This window comes from Chroicocephalus ridibundus, chromosome 4 (genome assembly GCF_963924245.1).
Source record: "Chroicocephalus ridibundus chromosome 4, bChrRid1.1, whole genome shotgun sequence".
NCBI classification, from domain to species: Eukaryota; Metazoa; Chordata; class Aves; order Charadriiformes; family Laridae; genus Chroicocephalus; species Chroicocephalus ridibundus.
Genome location: NC_086287.1, coordinates 53774239 through 53798290, shown reverse-complemented (window position 1 = coordinate 53798290; position 24052 = coordinate 53774239). Strand labels below are relative to the sequence as shown.

At 43.0% G+C, this 24052-nt stretch overlaps 2 protein-coding genes across 3 annotated transcripts in view; one reads left to right on the top strand and one right to left on the bottom strand.

Moving 5' to 3' along the window:
- The window catches only part of CCDC88C (coiled-coil domain containing 88C), a 100149-nt gene extending 90980 nt beyond the window's left edge, over positions 1-9169 (top strand). The window contains exons 26-31 of one of the 2 annotated variants that reach the window (XM_063332528.1): positions 1676-1858; positions 2251-2319; positions 3126-3194; positions 3960-4261; positions 5268-5483; positions 6698-9169. In XM_063332528.1, coding sequence (XP_063188598.1) covers positions 1676-1858; positions 2251-2319; positions 3126-3194; positions 3960-4261; positions 5268-5483; positions 6698-7711 — 1853 coding nt within the window. In that variant the 3' untranslated portion in view covers positions 7712-9169. The remainder of the gene's footprint in view (positions 1-1675; positions 1859-2250; positions 2320-3125; positions 3195-3959; positions 4262-5267; positions 5484-6697) is intronic. The other variant, XM_063332529.1, reaches the window with a different exon arrangement.
- Positions 9170-9869: 700 nt separating this feature from the next.
- ACTR10 (actin related protein 10) lies at positions 9870-21301 on the bottom strand. The gene is made up of 13 exons (XM_063332530.1): positions 21162-21301; positions 20497-20569; positions 19884-19966; positions 18229-18337; positions 16459-16566; positions 16024-16091; positions 15636-15715; positions 15202-15237; positions 13774-13853; positions 13610-13683; positions 13126-13207; positions 11675-11876; positions 9870-10491 (listed from the first exon to the last, which is right to left on the bottom strand). The coding sequence occupies exons 1-13, from the start codon at positions 21236-21238 to the stop codon at positions 10310-10312; spliced, it is 1254 nt and encodes a 417-aa protein (XP_063188600.1). The 5' UTR covers positions 21239-21301; the 3' UTR covers positions 9870-10309.
- Positions 21302-24052: the final 2751 nt, after the last annotated feature.

Genomic DNA, 24052 nt, shown 5'->3' with positions numbered 1-24052 from the left:
TGCTTTTAAATAGTCTAACTTCGAATATAGAGCAGAAGCTACTGGGGAAATTACTCTCCACAAAGCGTCTTGACGTTTGCATTCAAACCTGCTGTTCAGCAGGGTTTCACACTTCCAGCTATGAAAATACACCTTGAATTGAGTTCAAGTTTCATTTTCTGCTGCTTCAGTTTTGACAGAAATTTTCGGAAGAAGAAAGTAGATTTGTTTTCTTAACATTAGGAATAACCTTCATCATGGATCCGTTGCCCGGAATTCTTATTGCCTGAGAGTCACAGCCTGGAGGCTTCTGAAATGGATGTGTGGGTCCAGTCCCCGCTTGGCGTTAGAGAAACGTATTTAGCACAGGCAGTTTGCTATGGGGAGGTCAGCGGAGAGGCCAAAAGACCTCACCTCCCCTCTCACCCTGAGAAGCGGTCCCTCTGTGGCACAACCAAGGACGAGCCTATTGCTGCCGTTCTGGGATTTGTAGAGAATGTTTGTCTCCAGGGCAATTAATAATTCTGGCATCTATGGAAGGTGTTAAGTGCGTCTACAAAGTCAGTCAGAAATACAGATTTGCATGGCAAGCTTTAGCCAGTAATTGCCCCTCCAGGCATGCCATAAAATTCAGTTCTGAGAGAAAGTGCCAGCCCTGTGCTACGGACCCCACAGACTGGGTGGGGAAACATTGTTTTTGAGGAAAACATTGTTTTTGAAGTCAGCTTCCAGGAGTTGTCTAAGATGACAGTAGCTCAGTCCATTTCTCTAATACAGCTTTGCTGCTGCTCTGTGCTTTGAACTAACTGTCTGTCCATTGTCTCTGCAAGTTGCTTATTTTGACTACTGCACTCTGCTGTGTTTTCAGCATTTAGTTACTATTTATAGAAAAGTAGAATCTTGCATCTCATTAAGGGCATATATTAAGTCCTATAGTAAATTCTTTAAATTTTGTGCTGTTTTATGTGTGCCTTAAAGCATTACATTCACATTACAAGAAATGAATTAACCTGCCTCATCACTAGGAAAGATGTCTTCAGCCTTCTGAATCTAAATAATATTCTAGCAGGTATTTTTTGTTGTTCTCATGCTAAGATCCCAGGAATTCCACTTACAAATCATTGCACCAGAGCATCGTGAGAGCAGCAGAGTTTTAACCTTGTAGAGACTGAGCTCTTATCACAGCAAAGATCTAAACCTGAAAACAATTAGCTTAGTGTGCAGATCATGCTAGCTAATTTCCAAATTATCAGCATTATTTCCCTTTGAATGAGAGTGTGACTTCTGTCACTCTTCCCTTATTCTATTTTATTACTGAAGAAGTGTTTATAAAATGTACCTGCAAGGAATAATGTTAAGGGAATTTCACACCTCGCGTATCTTTTCTGCATTCATGTCTTTGCTCCTTTTCTTCCTCCTTTCACGGTAATTGCTGCATGTATAATATCAGCCCTCCCACTGGCACAGAGCAGCCCTTGTCACTCCCACACATTACAGAGAGCACACATGATTGAAAAACTGGTGGCAGAGATTTCCCACCCAATACTGAACTGTTCGTGGAAAAGCTTGCAAAACCAGCGCCTCTTGTTGTGCAGTTTCTTTGTGCCTGCTTGTCATGTTTGTATGGGCAGATAAATACAAATCTCCTAATGCTATTTTGCATTGATTCATATTTATTTACCTCGCTCCCCCTCAGTGCTAATGGACCTAAAGCAAAAGAGGAATTCCCATCACGGAGGCAGCAATGATAATGTTGAAATCTCAGCAGACTCTGCGACAAAACACTGCTGCGTGGAGCTGGGTCCCAGGACGTACTCGACCTCGGCTATTCATCTGCACACTTCCACCCCTGTCTCCAGGCTCCAGGGCAGGCCAAAAGGTGGGCGCTGTGTTTGATAGACCAGCTCTTCGTACAAGTCAGGCTACTTCGTAGTTCCTGCTTGGGCGAAACACAGCTTCTAGCGGCATTCAAGTACAAAAACAGAGCGCTAGTAGTTTCACTCCTACTTTATCTGGTTTAATTGATCAGATACAGGGTTTCTTTACTGTCGTAATGTCATCAGCTTGATAGAACGCGTTTGGATGTCAGTTCTCCCGTGGTTCCTTGCCCCGTGGTTCACAGCAGTGGTTAGAAAGATGGGTGCTCTTCCAGTGTTGGCTCTGTAAAACCCTCTTGATCACCTCCATCTAGAGAGAATGCATCAGAGACTGACCTGAGGGATTAACCTTCCTGTGTTTAATATTGCCTTTTAAATTTTGTGTTCTTTTCAGGCTATAATTCAGAAGATAATCTATGTGAACAGTCCCCTGAGGTGGAGTTTGCAAGCACCAGACAGCACGGTAAGCTTGTAGCACGTATGAATGCTCCAGACCTCTGCGTTAAGACTTGTTTCATTGCATCCACGTGAACTGTCCTGGGACATTTTAGTTAAATTTAGATGATAGAATGAGATGTAGTAACACAACAACATTTTGGGAATGTGGGGCTAAGTACTTCTATTTTTCTATTGATAAGCTTTTAATGGACGTTTTCCCAAAATTAATTTTCAAAAACGATGCTGACGTTGAGACGAATTGCCTTGCCCCAGCAACAGACCCTTTAATGCATGTCGTAAAGATTTGTTGCTGATTTTTCTGAACAGTGTTCGGTTCCTTCCTTAAGGGAGTGAATCAGCAATAAAAAAGATTCGGCGTGGGGGGGGTCTGGGTGCACGGCAGAAGCACTGGTGCCACAGCAGCAGCACTACCTGCTTAGAGATTTGTGGAAGACTGAATTTGCAGGCTGGTTACCAGCCCCTTGCAAAGAACCAAACTGAGAAAGAGACACTAAGTTATTGTTGAACTTCAGTATTTGCATTACTTTGTTTTATAGTTGCTGTAAGAGCAAAACCTAGAATGTATTTCGTTGTGCAAAACAAATAAGTGAGAAAAACAAGATGAATCCTGAACAACTTGACTTGAAAAATGAAATGGTTTCTACTCTGTCCAGACTTTGGCATCCTGTGTATATTACATCGTTAATGTTTTCAAACTGACTTAGTTGCACGAAGTTGCACTTTGCTGCACTATTTTCAGAAGGCAGGCTGCGGCCAAGTCTTTTAGAAAATCAGAGGAACTTATTCAATGCTTGTTTTGTGTTTTTTCAGTGTCCAGGCCAAACAGTTTAGAGAGCAGTAGGAACGCTTCCAGCAGTAGTTCACCTCTCAATTTGAAAGGTAAACCTTTTACAGTTGAGTTCTGACAAACAGAAAGTGAAATTCCATGCCATTTTCCTTCCAATTAAATTTGAAAACTGTTGTTTTGAAACTGTAACGGTTATGCAATGTGGACATGGCTGTCTTGGGAATCCAAGCTGCTGGCAAGAAGCATTTTTCTAAGATTGATTCTGGCAAGGGGTGGCTTTTTTAAGGCAGGCACTCCAGTTTTGCATCAGTCTGACTGGCATCATATCGTGGGAAGTATCAGGCCGCTCTTGGACTTCTTTTACATCAACAGGTCTCTGCTGTTCTTACGCTGTACACAGCTTGTGTGTGGAATCTGTGTGCTCTGGAGATTTGCTTTTGCTGAAACTGTGCATCCTTGAAGGATGCCGGGAGACCTGACACTGGAAAAATCCACTTTCTGTTTTCCCACTGGCAGGTCCTGTCTCTCAGATCACATGCAGCCAAGACTGGGAGGTCTTCTAGTGGCACAGAGGTGGTAAAGAGGCCCCCTTACTATCTGTGTTGTTCCTAGTCTTTGGACAAGTAGCTGTGCTTGTTTAACACAGGGCCTCAAAGTAGGCACTGTAAAACGTTTACTAGTCCTGATTTTTCAAAGTTCTGACTGCCTTGAGTTCTATGGGAGAAGAAAGTAAGGTCAAAAACCCCACCCAGTCTGTGTGCAAATGGCCCTGGATGATCAAGTTCCTACCTCAGTGAGAAAACCTACTGAAATGAGGGAAGAACAGTGTCTTTAATGATATTTATGCTTCTCCTCAGGTTCCTTAGATCGTATCCATGGTAGAACCGAGAGCCTCAGCAGTGAAGATACGGTGCCAAGCAGAGAGGCACCAGCCTTGCTCCGAGACACCTATCCCTTTCACTCTGCTTCTGCCATCTTAAGCCCTAGCAGCAGGCATGAGTCCTCCTCCCACAGGAATGGTTTGATCAATTATGATATACCTCAGAAGAGTACTCCATCCCAGTCTTACGCAGGCAGGCAACGGTCTGCCTCACCTGGCAGTGAGATGGTAACTTTGGAAGAGTTCTTGGAAGAGAGCAACAGGCTGTCTCCACCAAGCGTAAGTAAATAGAGCTAGATAGCCCATCTCGGATGTCAAAAAGCTGCTCCAAGCTGATTCAGGGGGATGAGGGCATAGGGAGACAAGGAAAGACGAGAAGATCCCTGTTCATACGTGTGGAACCTTTAGAGAACTATTCAATCTTGAAAACTGAATGAAACAGTTCCAACAACTAAGGCAAGATTAACTTTCACACAGCACTCTGCTGATTTATTTCGGTGTATCAGCTATGGCAAGTCAGGCAGATAATTCACTGCAAGTACTGTGTATTGGACTGCCGGGGCTTTTTAATATCAAACACTTGTGGTCAAGGTTTCATATTACGTCATCAGTTCTCAGCTCCAGGTATTTTTATTTGTGAACTGATAAGTTTTCTGTGTCATTTTCAGCTGCTAAGTCTGTAATTAGAAATGAAACCTAACAGTAGCCTTGAATTGAAGTGCAAGATACGCAGTTGTTAAAACCATCTCCTCATCTGAAAATACCATCAGTGCATTTGAGGGAGAATATTTTTCTTGCCGAAGGAAGTTCTCGATGCTTTCACCATGCGGCGTGTTTGTGTGCTGACTGGCACCATGCGCTTGGTTCGATAACTGCAAGAATATGTTGCACGTTGAAGTGCTTGGTCAGGAACAAAATGCTTGTTTTCTAGACAGCGTTTGTCTTTTACTGCTCAGACGTGCTGTACGGTAGTGAGGTGGTGCAGTATCGAGCATGTTGGTATCTTAAGAACAATTAATTGATAGTGTAAGATGTTTCTGTTTCATGAATGCCGTGGTAACAATATTGAAATCAACAGACCTGTACCATTTTATGGCATCAGTAAATGCTGGTCCTTGAATTTTCAGAGCAATATTTAAATATACCTTCTATTCTCTCATTATCCTTAATACAATTCTTAGTTTATAGAGATGTTTAAAATTTGATATTTTTTTTTTGGTGTGTCTGTAACTACTTGACCATGTCTCCATTTTCATTTCTTTCTGTCATCCTTGTTCCTTTTCAGCGTCGGCGCAGTTTAAATGAGAGTGAAATGATTTCATTGCACCAATTTCTGTTAGAAGCCGATGCCCTGTATCCCTCTTGCTACTCCCTATGTCCTTCCCTCCGTCAGGAACCTTCGCAATCACTCGAATCAGTCCTCAGTCATTCATGTCCTGACAGCGTGAGGCACAGAACAGGCAGGGGAAACAGGAGATCTACTTCACTGTATATCCCCAGGGTATCCGTTGTTCTTGCTATGAAGGCAACAGCTCCCAACTTACCACAGCTTTTGCTAGCGTATTAATACCTATCAAAGCATCCTGTAACTCTTAGCTGTTATTTTAAAGGCTGCCAGATCACTTGCGTTAATTGCTCATAAGGTATTTCCCATGCTTGTTCATAAACATGCGTGCTTTTGGAGGACTAGTCATTCTGTAACGTTAATGTGCGTAACAGCAGCTTAAAGTGAAGTTAAAAATAATCCTAATGCTTTAACATTTAGTCGAGCATAGAAATCTTCCTGCTCTACTATTACCATTGACGGTGTTCACCTCTAGCAAATGAGTTTTGTGACTGGAAGAAATGTTTGGAACGCTAGTGAAATGAATGTATTAAGTTTTAACGGACTCCCTAGAGAAGAGTAAAGAAATTTTAAGAGCTTGTTAGAGCACGTTTTTCGTGAAGACAGCATGTCCCTTAACTATTCTGAGCATGCCTTGTACTAATAGTCCAATGGCAGATGATGAAATGTCACCATTTTTGGATTGCATGGACCATCCCCATGAAATACTCATTGTGTATTTTCTTTTAATGCCAGGTTAATTGTCTGACTTGAAATTTGAAAATTAATAGTGGGCAAGCAATCATATTTCCGTTTTTGTAATGGTGGTTTGTACATTTAATTATATCGTACATGCAGCTTTTAACAGAGTGTATTGTCTGGGAGAGATGAGAGGAATCGGTGGGGAAGCAATGAAACTCTTGTAATGCTGGCACATCTCCCCAAGGTTTTCTCTCCTGTTACATCCCTGAAGTTACAGTGGAGTGTTCTCCATATGAACCGTACTCTGGAAGGTGACAGACCATCATTGATACCTGCTGATAACAATGGCTGATGTCATCAATATGATATTGATGTGACAGTGACAGTGGCTGATGTGAAAGGAAGCAAAAGGGCTGCTGCCCAGGTTGCAAGCGAAATCAAAAGTTTTAAAAATTTAAGACAATTAATCTGGCAAACAAGATTTAATTAGGGCGAGCATGTTACTCCTTGATTTGGATTTATACCTGTTGTAAACATATCTTCTGTTCCCTACTTTAAATATAAAATCTACGGTTGTGTTTGTGTTGAATTGAGTGGGAAGGAAGGTTATCTGAACACAAAGCTCTGCATGATTCTTTACCCAAGAAGTGTTGTCATTAATGTGGTATGTGCATATTTTCTCACACCAGGACACCTCCAGTAACAGAGACGACTTGCTCAGCGATTATTTTAGGAAAGCAAATGAGCCTTCAGCTACTGGGAACCTGCTGGTTCAGCCGTCCAGAAAGGAGGCTGCTAAGGTGCCCACCAGTCTCGTTGCTCCAACTGTAAAGATGACCATCGCCAACGAAGAAGGAAGAACAGCTAAGCCTGGAAATTACATGAAGCCAAACCTCAGACAAGTCGAACCGGAGCCCCTGGCAAACTCCCCGGGGTCCCTTAAGCTTCCTCACACACCACAGCACCAGCCCGCCGGCGGGACGCGGCAGATGGCACAGCCTCAGCAGCCTGGAACCGCCAGCAGGAGGAGTACCTCACTGAACAGGGCATTCAGCTTAGCCTCTGCAGACCTCCTCAGAGCCACCGGCCCGGAGACGTACCGGCAGGAGAGCCCTCAGAAGTCGGCAGCGGAGCTGCGCGGGGGCAAGGACGCTGTCAGTCAGACCGCCAGGGCTTCTCTGCCAGCCGGCTCCCAGGCAACCTTAAGAGAGAGGCCGCAGTCCGCAAAGGTGGCAGGTTCAATGCAAGGTGTCGATTCCCGCTGTCGGCAGCTTGACGCGAGGCGCCTTTCCCTGGCCCCACCGAAGGATGAGAGGCCGCTCTCCTTCCATCAGTTCTCTGCTTCACCCACCGCATCCACCAGCAGCCTGAACGTGCCGCAGCAGGAGCGCCTGGGCCCCGGGCAGCACTACTCCCCAGCATCGCACGCTCCCGCTAAAGTCAAACCCAAGCCAGCCCCTCGTACTGGGGAGGTGGCCACAGCGGCCCCTGCCAGAGCTGTGTCCAGCAGCACCGAGGGAAATATTTGCCATGGGCAAGGCCAGGGTGATGCCCTACTTACCAAGTGCCAGGGTAAGCTGCCAGAAGGCAGCGCTGGGACCGTGGAGGAGCCCATGAGAGGAAGCAGCTCCAACAGCACTCCGGGGTCTCCGGACCCCCAGGGGGATCAGCAGACGGTTTGGTATGAGTATGGGTGTGTGTAACCCACAGGTGCAGACAGCAGTACGTGTGTTTGGTGTTGCTGACGGCTGGGTAGCATTTGTCTAGACACTGTGCCAGGTCTTAAAAGGCATCACCTGCATGCTGCTCCGAGTGTTCTCCGGGTACTGTCTCCTAGTTGGACACAGCATGATTAAGAGAAATGAGGAACGAAACCCCAGCCCTTCTCTTGACACTGTTGTGCCTAAAACAAGGTGGAAGCCTGACCTAATCTTCACAGCAGGCTCAGCACCTGGTCCTCACAGGTGCTGAGCATTCCCTGCTCCGGGAGAGGCTTAGCAGGGTCCTCTGTCATCGCTGCACTGTGCCCCCTCCTACCTGCATTAAAGAAGAGTTTCACAGGTCATGTGTGCGCTGAACCCAGCCCCGCCGTTGATATACAATTTAACCATACTGAAAAGGCCATATAAAGCCAAACTTCTCCCCCAAAGACAGAACCAGACACTTGGCTTAGGTAGCTCAAAGAGAAAGCTGAAGAGCAAAAGTGTGTGGCTTTAGCTGTGGATCTGTTCAAATCAATTCTTGTTGCCACAGCCCCATTTTATAGAGGCAACGTGTAGACTTTAAGGGTCACGTCTTCCCGCTGGGTGTGTGTAGGGCAGAGAGGCAGCATGATCCCCCCCCTCCCACCGCCTCCGCTCCCGCTGCAGCTCGGTGGGTCCCTGACCCTGCAAGCCAAGTGGTGCTGCCTTTTGAAACTCCTTTTATCTTTTATACAAACACTGGAACTAACGCAGCCTTTCAGGGGAGATGCCACTACAATTGCAAAGGTGGCATCTCATGTACAAAAGTGTCTTGTATGTATATAAGAAGCTCAAGTATTGTATAGGAATGCTGTGGAAATTGTATTATTACATCCTTGTGTGCATGACAGCCCACATCCTAAGCAATCTGTGGGATTTTGTCTCTTAGAAATCCTTGTTTGTCTCCAAGAACTTTGCTCAGTATAGGAAGCAAAATAATTTTGTAAACATGAGAAAGAAATATACTTTTAAAAAAATCTATTTATGTGCAAAGAAGCTCCTTGTATGTTTCTGTCCAGACTGTCATCAGCTGCTTATGTATATATGATCAAATGCTATCTTTAATTCTATTTCATATTTGTAAAGCTCTCTTTCTTGCAATAGACTAAATCCTTAAAAAAAAAAATACCTGTTTTGCTGGTTCTGATTTAATCTAGTAAAAGCTTAAACTGATTCAGCTGAGGATGTTTTTGTTATCTAGTATGTAGTAATCCCGTTCTGGAAACTACAAAATTGTTTATAATAAAGATTAAAATAAAATAGATGGATGTTGTACTACTTTTTTTTTTTTTTTCTTGGAACAATCATGATTCGTGGCGCCGGGTGGAGATCTGTCTGCAATAGCTTTGTGTGCGCCTCAGCATTGATTTGCATTGCTGTGTGCCAGAGCTGTGTTGGTCTTTATCATGTTGCCACAAAAGGCGTCCGAGTAAGTCTTTCCATTTGATTGTAACCTTCTTATTGAAGCCTTTGGGAGGATCGATCATGCAAATGAAGTGACTTCCAGGTCACTGTAGAATCAGACCGTTAGGATTTTTATGCTTCTCTGACCACTTCAGACCGCGCCAAGCGTGCTGTCGGTTTCACCAAGCTTGCATTTTGTGCTTAACTCCCAGGATTCCTTACAAAGGTGAGAAATTATTCGTCTTTGAACACGAAGAGAATGGCAAAAGGAGCTTTCTGCCTTCTCCGCTGTTTTAATTGCAAACCATAGTTTTGCAACAACTTTAAAATTATGTGTTGTAGAGCAATTTTAGAATGTACGGAGTGTTTTTTTTGGTAACTGAAATTCTGCTTCCAGAAATTCCCTCTCAACATGGATTCTTGGCCAGATCACTAAAAATGGGTGTTTTCTCCTTTGTTTCAGCTCTTTTTGGAGGCACGCGCTGGATGGCCCTACCAGCTGGACTGCCCAGGAGTTGATCTGTGAGTTGTCAGTTCCTGTCGATCTGCTTTTGCTATAAATAGTCACATACCCCTTAGTTGTCATTTTCTGAGTTATTTACAATTATTTACTTTCTCAGTTCTAGTGAGTTTGAATAAAAATACACTTAATACTTACATAGTACCTTTCAAGTACGGGATAATTTTAAATACAGCCCCAAACCATTTCCTCACATGTGATTCAAGGGTGGAATATTTTAATACGGAATTTGGCAGAAAAGCTTCCATAGATCACAGAACACTTCCCATAGCAGACTGCCCTTCATTCTTCTAAGCACACTTAAAAACAAATGATCTTAAAAAAAATTCTCTCACCAATGTAATTTACTGTACAGATAAATAACAAACGACTCAGTAGGCTACAACTCATGAGGGTATAGAATTTCTTCAGAAGAGGAGAAAATAGCATAGTAGCTGCCAGAGCTAAGTTTTTAAACTATATCTGGATGTGGTTTTAAATAGTGTTAGTACCTACCACCATACTCCCCCCAGGACATCCACATTGTTCATATTTAATAGTGTTACAAACAAATTACTGAACTAAAAAAAAAAAAGGCAACGCATATATGTCTACTTGAAATAGATGAGGAGAATCCTTACGTAGCATTTAGGTGCTTATTTCTCAGTCGAAAAAGCCCTCTTCATCAGTGGTGGGGGTGCTTTTCCAACATCAAACATCATTTCCAGTGGAGGGTTGTTAAGACAGCACCAGTCGGGTATGCGGCCTGTCTGGCTGTAATATTCTTTGGACACAGACCGGCTCCCGAGTATGTCCTGAAGTGCTCCAAAAATGGCTCCTACATTATTGGGAGAAAAAAATTGTTGCAATAATTTGATGTACTGGATTTCTCTTTCTACTTTTTTCCCCATCAAGAATCTCCACTATTCTTTTTCACCTCTGTCCCAAAAATTAAAGAAATTAAAGGATCTAGTGACTTTCCTTTTCAGTAGCCCAGCTAATCCCAAATTGCTCCCATTTATGTCCCTTGAAAGCAACTGAAAGCAAAGAATCATCTAGTCTCTGCTGACAGCAAAACTGGCCTAGCTGACCTGCTTCTTACAAAAAAGTTTCCTAGAAGTTTTGATTTTAACCATTTTAAACAAAGAATCTTGTGTTTAAGGGAATTTCCTCTCCCAAAAAGGGTGTCACACAATGCCCATGAGAAGTTTACACGAGCTGTGAGCAGATTCAGGCCGCAGCAGGTGACCAGCACTGGCAGCGAAGAAAAGTATCAGAGAACTTGGTGCATATAAATCATTCCTGTTTGCTAATCATAAAAGTAGACTCCAAAAGTTTTAAAACTAAAATTTGATAAACAGTCACATTTCAAAGCATACGGAAATAAAATCTACCTTTACAGCTACAATTAGTTCCTCCTTCATACCAGATGGGCTCAGCTTATTAACTGAAGCATGAGTTCTTATCAACCTCAGAACTTCCCTTAAAGAATTGCTAGCGACACAAAGCCCTTCTTTTTCCCTAACAGCAACCAAAATCCGTTGCAGAATTGCCGTAATGTTATCGGCGCTTGGGAACAGCACAGGGACTTAGCAGCCTCCAGCCTCTTCCCCCGCTCACAGCTCCTCGGTCAGTAATTAAACTTGTTTTTTTGAATAAGCAGATTTTTCCTACCCGCAGCAGGTCTCCGCTCTGCTTAATCACCTTACTGGTGCCACCATCTGGTGGCCGTCCTGTACTGTACTTGAGTCACCAACTGGCCTTCCATAGCGCTCCTCCTGCAAATGGCATGTCACCTGTTCAAAGCTGCCATAACCTGCAGTGCCATTCTGCCCTCCACAAGTCCCTGAGGGAGCTTCACTCTGCCAGATTTCTTCCAGAAGGGCTCCACAGAGCTCCAGTGTGGCTTCATTTCAATAGTTCACCTAAGTTTTACTGCTATTTATTCACTACAAATCCCACTTGGAAGGTTTGGTTTTCCCCACTTCGTACCTTTGCTTAACAGCTGTTTTCATTCTTACCTCCCAGCCAGGCCACACAGTTGGGTTTGGCAGGCGGAGTGTGAATTCTGAAGGTTTTAGTCGCAAGCGTTTCTTTGTATTTCGGTTTCTCTACCAGGTACCTGATTTCAGCCATGAGCCTGTGAAGGAATCCTGGCAACATAGCGGTGCCACCAATGACTACCAAGTTCTCTGCCAGCTGCTTCCTGGTGTCTATGGGACACTAATGCAAACAGGAATGATAAAACAAACAAACAAAACCAAAACACTTTAACTGAGGTCGCAGAACTGTCTGGAACATTCCGTCATCAACAGTTGCACGTCTTTGTTAGAAATTCAGTCTTCCCATGCACTTCAGTTGCTCTTTTCTGATACTTAGCTGAAACATAACCAACATTATGTTTTCCCCAAACTTCCCAAGAAAACCAGGCTTAAGGAAGTGCCCAGTTGAGGCTTACGGGAGCATGCTGTGATGAGCAGCAGATAATCCAAGCAGAAGATGCAGAGGCACAAGAAAACCAAGCTTTGCCAGTTCTGCCCTTCACAAACAGATCTGGGCTGTCCCAAAAAAATTCCAGGCTGTTGTGATCCTCTTGTCCAGCGGACGTAACTCTTCAACACTTGCAAATTTAACATTTGATGCAAGGTAAGTGCCTAGAGGTACGGAGGTGAGGGGTCCAGGCACAGACAGATCTTGTTAAACAATTTGTTTTCATAAGGAATTCTAATTGAAATGTTTGTCACGTCATCCAAGCCTATGGCTCTCCAATAAATTATGTCTCAGCAAATTAATTTAAACAGCACCAATAACTACAGGAAGCCAACTTTAATTAACATTCATATACCACCATATAATGAAAATTTCCATTTATAGTGGTTTTTAATGCATTTTTTCCTAAATATAATAAGAAATGAAGCATTTTTATATGCCAAGAAAATTTTCCATAATATATCTAATATACTGCCTGCAATAGAGATATCCAAATTAATTTTATTCTATCTTAGATAAACCAGCAGTCTGCACAACGCATAAAGTCTAACTCTGAGCAAAACATTTTGAAAAAAGAAGCAAAATACTTCTGTCATTTCAGTTTAAGCAGTGTAATTCCTTTAACACCAAGTATTAGCTACTCCTTCGTCATTATGTATGTAGAGCCTCACCCCCAAATAAACGCAAGCTGATTTATTACTTTTGCTGAGAGGTGAGCACTACGTTTCTTAGAACCCCTCCTAGACATACTGTAGTAGACCAAAGAGTAAAAAAAACTATCACAGAGTGGGTGACACATGGTGACTTGCTACCCCACAGCCATTCACCACGTTGCAGAACCCTAGGAGTCATGCTGTGATAAACTTTTGAAACCAGTCGCAACCTGCAGTCACCAGGGCGTTACTCTAGAAAAGAGTCATTTCTAACAGCAGGTTCCCTAAGGCTGGAGGCGTTCAATAAATTCTTTATAATATAAAGATACCTGAATGAGTGAATCTAAGATCAAAGTGGCCACAGATGTCTCTTCATTATCCTGTTCAAATAGTATTTCGACAACGGAGTCTCTGTTGAAAAGACAGGAAATGAGTGTTAACGAGAAGCAATACTACACTATGAGCTAATGCTCAGGAGCAGCAGGGCTGGAAACAACAACCACCGTCCTGCTGACAACGCACATCACTGCTGCTTCTGTCACACAGTCCCTGCACCACGCGGTGCCAACAGGGAGGAGACAGTGCCCCGTTCACTTCACTAAAGCCATCATCTCATCTTCAACTATGAGCTCTCCGGCGAAGCTGCACCTTTTATTATGGGCTTGCACTGTGCCCAGGACAAAGCCTTAAATTAAGGGACATTAAAAGTATATGTAAGTCTTTAATTAAAATTAGATTTTATGAAAATTTATGTGCTTTTAGAGTGAAAATATATCCTCCTAAAGATAAGCACTCCGCTACAGTATTTCTCACCTGATGGGACCAACTACATGGAGAATCTTTTCTCCATCTAAAGGATAGTCCACGTCTGGAGGCGGTGAAGGACGCTAGAAATAAAACAATACATGCATTATTTTAGAGGCCAAGAAGGCTACATCCACTTCAAAAGGCTAGGATAAGCTTCATTCTCCACCCACCTCAGCGCTGCCATCAATGTTGAACTTGGCTGCTTGGATTTTCAGTCCACGTTGGAGATCACTCACGAAACAAGTGCGGACTTCATAGAAGAAAAGCAAGGGGCAGAAAAGAGACTCTGTTGGATCCTTTCATCACCAATACAGACAATAATTTTGATTGATTAATTTAAACAAGAACACGCACTTTAGGGCCTTGCTGGTCCAAGTCATTATCAAGTAAATAAATAAAAAATACGTTTCTACACTTCAGCAGAGTTCAGATGCTATCATCTAGACCACGAGTTTAAAGGAAGCCGACAACAAAACTATGCTAGGACAGGCAAGGTTTCTCTTAGGCGAGCTACCTAAGATTTAATGACAGAGGGACATTACTAATTGTGCCTTTGGTTGCCACAAGATGCCAGGGATTGTATTCTGCTGTCAAATACACCACTGTGGGTCTCGCAGCATGGCTTCAAACGAGACACTGTTCGTTTTTCAAACAAGCTGTGATGGTGCAGTTTTTTTCCTAGTGCAACTCTTCAGCACTCTAAGAACTCCAGAGGTTTGTTTTTTCCTCCAGGCAACACCGAGAGAGCACAATTTCATTTGTGTCCCAGCTGTTCCATTATATACTTACTTATTTGCATCTAGCACAAACGAGTATCTTCTTCATAAATGGTTGTCACAAAGAAACAACCCTTCAATAAACGGGCAACCATAATTTCAACCCAAGCACAGCATATCCCGTTCCAAAAGACTGAATAAAAACCAGAACTGATCAGAAAACAGTGTTCAAGTCCAGTAATTAGAAAAGCAACTTCCATTTGATAAAGCACCAGTTGCATTTAAGTTATTATTTTGCATTTGGCTGATGGATTTCTTCCTAATTTGGCCCAGGAGATATATACTAGTTGCTATTTTCTACAATTATATATATTTTATATCTGTTGCACGTGAAACATTACATAGGAATTCATCCATGTTCTGCCTAAAGATAGGCTCTATGCTTTCTGGTGTAAATGTAGTCCTTGAGTCATCTCGCCTACCTGATTAACACACCAAAATGTCTTTTATACATACTTTTTTTTTTTTTTTTGGCAAAATTGACTTTAAGGCAAACTGAGTCATCTTAGTTAATTTATAAACAAAATTAGATCTGCTAACTCTAAGTCACAACAGTGTAATACCCTCTCTGCGCTAGTCTACCAACTGTATCCATAGCTACTTCTTGACGAACACAAAGGCTAAACCTGAGAGAAGGATTCAACGTGGTTTTGGTTTAGCTTTCAAAGAGCAGGAACACTGCACGTTCTTCCAGTAGGTAAGAAATATGATAAACAGAAATGATAAAATAAATTCCTAAACGTAAAGTCTTGCACATTTGTTATTATTGTATTCTACGGCACAATTTAATGAAGTGGAGTTCCATGAAGCAGAAAATTTTACCTTTGATATCCTCTACTATGTCTTCTGGAACTGAGCCTGAAATGAAAAAAAAACAACTTAGAACAAAAGCTTTTTAAGTATAAAGAGAATTTTAGAATGAAACCAAGCTTGAATTATATTTAGTACAATAGTTTCACTTTCTTAGCAGCTTTTAAAGATTTCTAAGGAAGAAATAATATTAAGAACAGAAAAAAAAGTTTGTCTTCTCTCAAAACAAAATGAAAAATTACTACAGAAATTTTATATTGGCCTTCATTCAAACCTACTGCTATGAGTGGCTTATCATAAAAATAATTATTTAATACTGAGAAAGAAATCACGTAAGTAGATCACATAAGATGCGATGAACGCTAAACTCATTTTATTCATTGTCAGTATTAATCTACTTTCCCCCGTGCAAGTTCACAGCACGTGCCACATCAAACAGACCTTACCCATCACAGACGGAAGGCTTTGTCCTTTGGCTAATCCTGTGTCAACTGTGCACTGCTCCAACAACTGGTATTCCAGCTCCCTAAAATGTGGCACATTAAGTTAGTTTCAGAGAGCTATTAACTCAGGCTGATTCTCTATATTATGCTTACGGGACAGTATTTATTCCCTTCAGTTATATTCTTCTAAATATAAAGTGAAGCAGATCTGATTGCCACAGCTTTTAGTACATCAACAAAAACCAAACAGTAGTGACTTTAAAATATCAGATGCTGTCGCAGCAACAGTTATGATTTAAGTCACGTTCAATAGGAATCTTTGGTCATTAGTCAAAGATGAACTCTGACAAATAAATAATCAGTAACTTGGAACATGTGACCGTGAACTTACTTGTGGATAGCCTTTCCTCCCAAAGGAAGAGAACCCCAGCAGCTCAGAATGGGAATTCCATCATATATCTACACGAAGATCAGGAAATTCTCCTCTTTTGTTATGAGTTTTCAGTCTGATAGAACTAAATGCTTTCCCCCCCCCCCCCAACATTCTCTTGCATTAGCTATTGCAAACACTTTCTAACTGCTTTTCTCCAAAACTGATTTCTGGTACATAAAGGCTGAAGTTATGAACCACCCTCCCCAAGTTTCGGGGGAACACGGATTTAGCATGTCAGCTGTAAAGAGATTCCCCAAGTCATGATATCTTACAGTCAAAAGCCAGACTGGCTGATCACTTCCGAATTTTTTTGAGCATATCTGAAGTCTATAAAAATATCATCTTGTGACAACAGCCTTATTGCTGAAAATTTTGTATATTATTAAAGGATACAGGCAGCACCAAGCTTTCTGCATATCCACAATCTAGCACCATCGCTGAATTGATCCCAAGTGTCAGCAGAGCCATAAGATGACTTGGAGCAAACAAAACGGAAGGTACCTACATCGGAACCAAGAGGACAATTGACAGAAGAGGGGAAAAAAAACCCAAAAACCACACCACAAGCCACTCAAAGCACTGATGCTTTCCCTAAATGTCATATTAAAAGCAAGATCCAAACAATGGTATCTTGCACTATCCATTTTTAATTTAGTTTTTGAGGTAGTGTAGTATTGAACAAAATATAACAGGATTATAAATTCTTATCTATGGTACATACCAGTGACTTCTGTAATAATGAATCTTGGAATGGGCTTGTAAGGAGTGCAAGTGTTAACTACTGAACTCTAAGATGAGTCATAGATCAGGTTCCTTATTGTCATTGTCGCTGAAATTAAAGAAACTAAAACACAGCTACTTGAAATGTTGTATAAAGACTTGAAGATGTGAACAAAAGCGCCAGAAAGCCCATCAAAATGTGCCTCATGACAACAAACTGTTGCACACAACCTTGCACCAGAGGCTATTTAAAACACTCTGCCCAATGCAGTGCGGAAACTCAAGTCAAAATTACACAAGAATTAATTCCTTCTCCCAGAATTCCATAAATCAGGTTTCCTAGATAGCGACAGTTCCTTTAATGGAATACACCTCAAAGTGTGAATTAAGTGAGCAATTTCGATAAACCCTGCATTTAAGGGCAACATTACTGATACTTAGCCCAGAGACACAAGTTACAACAGTGACCTTGTATTAATATGCCACTCTTACTCTTTGCACCAAATGGAAACGCTAGCCAGAGAGAATTGACCTCACATCAGTATCAGCTGGCTTCTGAACAAGTTACAAAATCCCTCCATCAAAATATGACTTTCCAAGTCACAAGCCATTTTTGACAACCCATTTTGCATGGGAATGCTTTATCTGAGACATTTTTTTTTCCTGTACAGGGATTAGAAGAAAAAACCCCACCCCCCAAAGCACTCGAATCTTTCAGCAATTTCAAGTCATCAGAACATTTTATCAACAGCAGAAAAGAATTAGTGGAAGTTTAAGATTAGCTGGTAAGCTATGATGTGGAAGCACAGTGAGGAAGTACTGCAAACAAACTAGTTTCACCACTTTTTACAGAAGAACCTTAACCTTTGTTCTATCTGAATTAAGCATGGATTCACCTTCCAAAACATTTTCCATTAGAACTAAGCAAGAATTAGGTTCAGACTTTTCTTCAAAAAGACTGATTATGCAGAGAAGGTAATAGATTTCAGGTAAGTTTGTATCTAAATGAGCACAGCCAGAGGTTAGATCACGTGCTAAGCAAAGATATTGACTCTGGTAGAAGTCAGGAGATTTGCTGACAGAGCACTAAAAAGTGTTTAAATATAAATTCTGGCTTCAGGCAGCGCTCAATGGGGATTATTGGATCTGTCTGGAACAGTGCGATGTGAGCTGTATTTTTGTAGAAGCCAGAGAAACCTTTCAGATCCTCGTTAATAGCTCCTGTTTTGTGGCCTCGTGAAGAGTCAGAATGGAACAAAAATGGCCTTTAGTCCAATCTCCAAGCCCTGCTTCCCCATCAGCTTGCTTTCATCTTCTTAATGCCTCTCTCATTCTTTTGGCATTATTTTCATTTCTTTGTCCACATTTGGTAGTGACTGTAAGTAAAATTTCTACTGGCAAGTGCTATGCTGAACACATACAGTAGTTATGTAAAACACATACCTCAAAATGCTTGAAAAGGACTCTCGTGAGAGTATCTCTGAAGTGTGAAGGGCACAAGACAGATTCTATGATCACAACACGGCGGTCTCTAGGATTCACCAGCAGATGCCTAAAAACGGCAAGACGTGTAAAACAACACTGGTAAGTTTAAGCACGCATTATGAGACCCACTTCGTTTTCATATTCCATTCTCCTCAAAAATCCTAAAAAATTGCATTTAGATAGCACTTTCTACAGCTCATCCCAAAGCCTTTTTTCCAAATTTAAAAAAAACCAGAACACTTTCCTAGAAGAAAGTTAGGGAACTGAGTTACAGAAAACGAGTTACAGAGCTATCTGCCAGCAGGCTATAGTTAGACTCATAGAATCATTTAGGTTGGAAAAGACCCTTGGGAGCATCGAGTCCAACCATCAGCTCCACGCTACAAAGTTCTCCCTTACACCATATCCCTTAACACCACATCTAAACGACTCTTAAACACATCCAGGGCTGGTGACTCCACCACCTCCCTGGGCAGCCTATTCCAGTGTCTGACCACTCTTTCTGTGAAGAATTTTTTCCTAATGTCCAGCCTAAACCTACCCTGCTGCAGCTTGAACCCCTTCCCTCTTGTTCTATCACTAATTACCTGTGAGAAGAGACCAGCACCAACCTCTCTACAATGTCCTTTCAAGTAGTTGTAGAGAGTGATGAGGTCTCCCCTCAGCCTCCTCTTCCTCAAACTAAACAGTCCCAGCTCCTTCAATCGCTCCTCATAAGATTTATTCTGCAGGCCCTTCACCAGCTTCGTTGCCCTCCTCTGCACTCGCTCCAGCACCTTGATATCTCTCTCGTATTGAGGTGCCCAGAACTGGACACAATACTCAAGGTGTGGCCTCCCCAGTGTTGAATATACATTACACACTTCTAAATCAATACAAAGAAATGCAAAACTAGGCATGCACAACAGTCATTAATGGCTTGTCCAGTGTCATACAGTGTGTGCACAAAAGAGGAAGAATGACAAGGTGCCCTGATTTCAGTGTAAGAGAATGGAATTGTCCTGAGTTCAATTACACAGTGATGATCAAGGACAGGGAAAAAAAAATAAACCCACACCAGAAGATCCGAGGCACAGAAATTAAGTGCTTGTCTCCCTGTGTCAAGTGATGATTTTAACTATGTAAAAATAAGGACTGGAAGTAAAGATAAAAGACTTAAGTCCAACTTCATTATTCACTAATGGTACTAAAAATACAATAAAGAGATGTATTAGTGAGGTAAAAATATTCCACAGGTTTAAGATTCCTCCTTCCAAACCACTGTCACGTGGACTTCAGCCCTACCAAAATAAGTACAACTCCTTAAGTAATAACTTTCTCCTATCAAGTCCTTTACGAGTTCCACAGTTAAAAGGCAACTTACCAAATACTTTTTATTTCTAGAGCACAACCGATGCTGCAGGACACTAACTCTTTGTGATATAACCTGAATCTCAGCACCACTGAATTTCTCCCACTGCAAGAACGCAACCAGGCAGCCACCTGCAAAATCTTCTTTCTGTTTTTTTTTACTCAGGTAGAGAGCAGCCTCCAGTCACATTTCTAACGCCCCCCTATGTACTCGGAAAAGAGCTGCAGGAGGTTTGAATAACTAACATCCAAGTATCTCTTACCTGAAATACAGTACATGGATAAATTCCTTCAGATACGAATATAGCTCTTCTGTATTAATATTATACTGAATAACTTTGACAGGCTGTAAGGTAAAAATATCCAGTGTCAGCTTAAATAATAGGCAGTGATTATATATAAAGAAAAATATGTATGATATATATATATGATAATATATCTGGACATATATAATCAGACATAAATAAAGAAATGCTCGCTCTTGTCTAATTTGCTCTATGTCCTTAACAATGCATCTCATAAACTCACCCTATAACTAAACTCCAGAGTTTATTAACACTAATTTTTTGTACTAGTATCTTCTCTGAACATTAGTTCCCCAAAGCTGCCATCGTCTACTGAGGAGAAAAAAAAAAGCATAGCTAGGCAAAGAAATTTCTCAATAAACGTCCCAAACATAAGCTGCACAGGTGATGAGTACCAATTAACATCAGTGTTATCACACTTACTTGTATCTAGTTACAACCTTTTAATAGCAGCAGTTATAAGATAATGAAAAATAGCTTATGATGGACAGAATACGTATCTGCAAATTCTTTCTATACCATAACATACCAGACATTGTAAAGGTAAAACAGTTCAGGGAAAATAGTTTACCTTTGTGACATTGGGTTTCTTTATTTCACTAGGAATAATGCATCTTGGTCCTGTTTCTCCTGCAAAACCACACCTAAAAGACAGTGTTGAAAACCTTATCATTTGAAGTCACTATTTAACATTTGGGCCTAGGAATCATCACAGAGTAATTAATCAGGGATGTTTCTGTAACTGCAAAGAGATGTTTTGCATATACCTTTTCTGTCTAGCCGTTTTTAATGAGAATGATTTTATATCTTTTTATTGACTCCCTCTCAGCTGCATTAAACAAGTTTTATTCACTTCTGTAAAGGCCTGTGATGCTTGACTCTGACGTGCCTGCTGCCTTCTGCTGAGAAGAGTTTTCTGTTTACAGACATCCACCTGCAACCTTCCTTACTGCTTATTACATTCCCAAAGAAATACCTTCCTGTGTCCTCCATACGGGCCCACAGTTTTCACTGAAGTTCTCACTAAAAACAGGCAAGATTAAGCTACCGGGCTTGTACAACGCAGATCGCCACAGAAGAGGGATGACAGGGGATGACAGGGGATGACAGGGGATGACACCCCCCCCCCCCCCGCCCCCCCAATTATTTATCCCGACGGCAGGCCAGCCCCTCAGCCGCGACACCACGGAGAGCAGCCTGTCGCGACAGGAAAGCGGGCGGGGCGGCGCCACTCACTTGGTGAAGGCCTCGCCCAGGTCTATCACCACGGCGGTTTTCTCCGCGCCGCTCCCCAGCCCCTCGTACACCGGCATCGCGGCCTCCCTTCGCCTCAGCGGCGGCGGAGCGGCGAGCCCTTCCTCCCTCCCCTCCCCGGCGCGACGGGGCCTTTCTGCCTCCTCGGCGCGACGGGCTGTCCGCGGCGCCTGTCCGCGCCCGCGCCGGCCCCGCCGCCCTCCCCGCGCCCCGCCGCTGCTGGCCGCCCGTCCTGCAGCGGTTGGAAGGAACAAGGAGCGCCTCGGTGGCGGCGGCGTACGTGGGGCGGCGCGGCTCTCCCACAGTCGCGGCCCGGCGGCGGGCAGGGCCTCTACTAGGGAGAAGGGCGGGATGAGGCCCCTGAGGCGCAGGCGGGGCGGGCCGGGCGTGAGGGCGGCCTGGCCTCCGTGAGGAGACCCGGCGCTGGGGCTGCACCTGCCCGAGCGAAATGGCGCCCAGCGCTGGTCAAGCGTAAAGCCGCGCTGAGGCGGCCGTGCTGCAGGGATGGCGTTAATTTGTACCGCACGGCTCGTTCGTGAGGGGCCAGGCATGGCCTCACTGCGCCACCCAGCCGGGTGTCGGACCGTCTCCTGTGTCCTCCCTGCCACGGTTTGGGCCAGGCTGGGCATGGAAACGAACGGCAGATGCTGTCAGACCTGTTTCCCTGCAGAGAGCGTCTCCCTTCAGAGAGAGGAGGGAGAGAAAGGCACTTAAGAGTTTAAAAAAAGAAAATGAAACTATTTTAATGAAAATATTAATAAAGTAATAAAAAGAAAATAATTAAATATATGCAGTATCTACAAAACCGCATCGAGCTCCCAGGATGACGATCACGTCGCCAGCAGGCACTGGGAAGGTCCCAGACTGGACTCGGTGATGGGAGCTGGATTCAGGAATGCATGGATTGGGATCAAAGGCAGACAAACAGAGAGAGTCCTCCTTGGACGCCAGACATGAAGGAAGAGGCTGACCCTTTGATCCCTCAGCTTTATAGCGAGCGTGATGCAGGTGGGATGGAACACCCTGCTGGTCGGTTTTGGGTCACCTGTTCTGTCCGCTCCTCCCCACGGGTGCAACCCCTCTACATTTTTCCATTTCTGATCCTCCAACGGGGCAAATAGCAAGGTTAGCTGCCCTTGGTTGTTATAGCAATAAGTATACACAAGAGCCTCTCTCTCTCTCTTTTACCACTCTGGGAGCAAACAGTGTCTGAACAATATGCTGTTAATTTCAGAGAGTACAGTCAGAAGAGGCTTAACTGAAAAAGTAAAATTACTTAATAGAAAATTGGTTCTGTTTTACCTCAAACCCAAAAGCTTAAACCCACCACGGGCTCAGTGGTGTGTGCTCTGGCTACCACAGCGTGTAATGCGAGAGCCGTTTACTATGAGGTTAAATGTGCCAGTACCCTTAGGGTAGAGTATCCTTCCTCTCAAACAGAAATAAAATGTCTCGGGGGGGCAAAAAAGCCCCATCTCCTCAGTGCTCCAAGAGAGCGGTGGTTCAGAGTGAAGACAGAAGTTTGCAAATACAGCAAGGATAGGAATAATAAATAAACTCCACCATGGAAACCTGTGCTTTCTGGGTTGCCATGTGGTAACTGGTGAGACTGCGTCTCCTGTGTCCGATGATCAGGGTGGTAGAAGATCAGCTATGGTGGGAGTCAACTGGTAGGACGAGAGTGCTAAAAATCTGATTTGACTTAGTTCAATTTTAGCCATTTTCATGAAAACGTATCATTGTGGCAACACAGCTGGGTTTTGCCTTCATCCGTCTGTTTTTGGAAAGGGGGAATTTATTGCTATTTGGACTTTCAAAATCACAGAGACACACCACAAGACATATTATGCAAAGTTTGTGAGAATGCTGTATTATCTCAAATCCTCACAGAGTAACAGGCTGGCGAAACCAAGATCTTACTCAGTTTTGGAGAAAAGAAAAAGCTGTGTTTGTATGCAAGCGTGTATGTGCCCACATATTACAGTAAAAGACTTTGACTCAGTGCTGAGGTTTTAACCCCATCAAGGTTAGGAAATGTGAAGTTTTTCTGAATAGTCTTCATATCTGCATTTTAGGTAAATGCAGAGCTGATGTCCGTCACCACTTGTTCACAACTAAGTTTTTCAAAGTGTCTGAAATACACAGCCTTGCTTAGATGGTATTGACATTTCTGGTCTGTAACAGCCGGGTCATGAAAGCACCTTTGCATGAGTTTGTGGGAATGGGTTCTGTAAGTACCTCAGGGTGTGGATGGAGAGACAGTAATCCAAGAACAGACTGAAGAGGGGAAAAGTACATGCCGAAAGGCAGCATGCGAAAGTCTCCCGACAATTAATAAACCCCACAGGCTATCAGTCCTGCCAAATCTGACAGTAATAAACTCAGGACGCCAAGAGTTTGCTGCATCTGTGCAAGGCCCCCAGAATCAGCAATGGGTTGTCTAACTCCAGCTGCGTCTACAAAGGCGGTGGCTGTGCTCTGCTGACGGAGACAAGAGGATTATTTATACACCCGATGAAACAAAGCACCCTTTGAGGGACCTTGTGAACACCCACCTAGAAGCCATTGACGCATCAGTACGAGCCTCTGTTTCTGGGTAAATAGCAGGGGTTGGCCTTCCGACTGTTGCTTCAGCTGGGAAACAGAGCATGTGTGCATGGGCGAAATGTGTGATCAGTTATCTGCCATCAATAGTAACAGCTGGACTCTATTAATAGTAAGAGCTTGATCAATAAAAGGTGTTCTAACGAACGTTGTTTGTGATCTGTGTCTCCCTGTGACCTGATCCCCTAGCTGGGAAAAGGGAGTTTATAACAGATGTTGGCTGGTGTAATGAAAATTTGGGATCACTTGAGAAAGAGATTATCCCACTC

Excerpts from the sequence above, each read along its gene's own strand:
- ACTR10 (XM_063332530.1), bottom strand. The coding sequence starts at position 21,238 with ATGCCGGTGTACGAGGGGCTGGGGAGCGGCGCGGAGAAAACCGCCGTG. Across the intron at positions 15,238-15,635 it reads AAGCCTTCCGTCTGTGATGG|GCTCAGTTCCAGAAGACATA; the intron begins GTAAGGTCTGTT and ends TTTTCATTTCAG. Across the intron at positions 10,492-11,674 it reads CTGTGTGGCCTGGCTGGGAG|GAGCCATTTTTGGAGCACTT; the intron begins GTAAGAATGAAA and ends CCAATAATGTAG.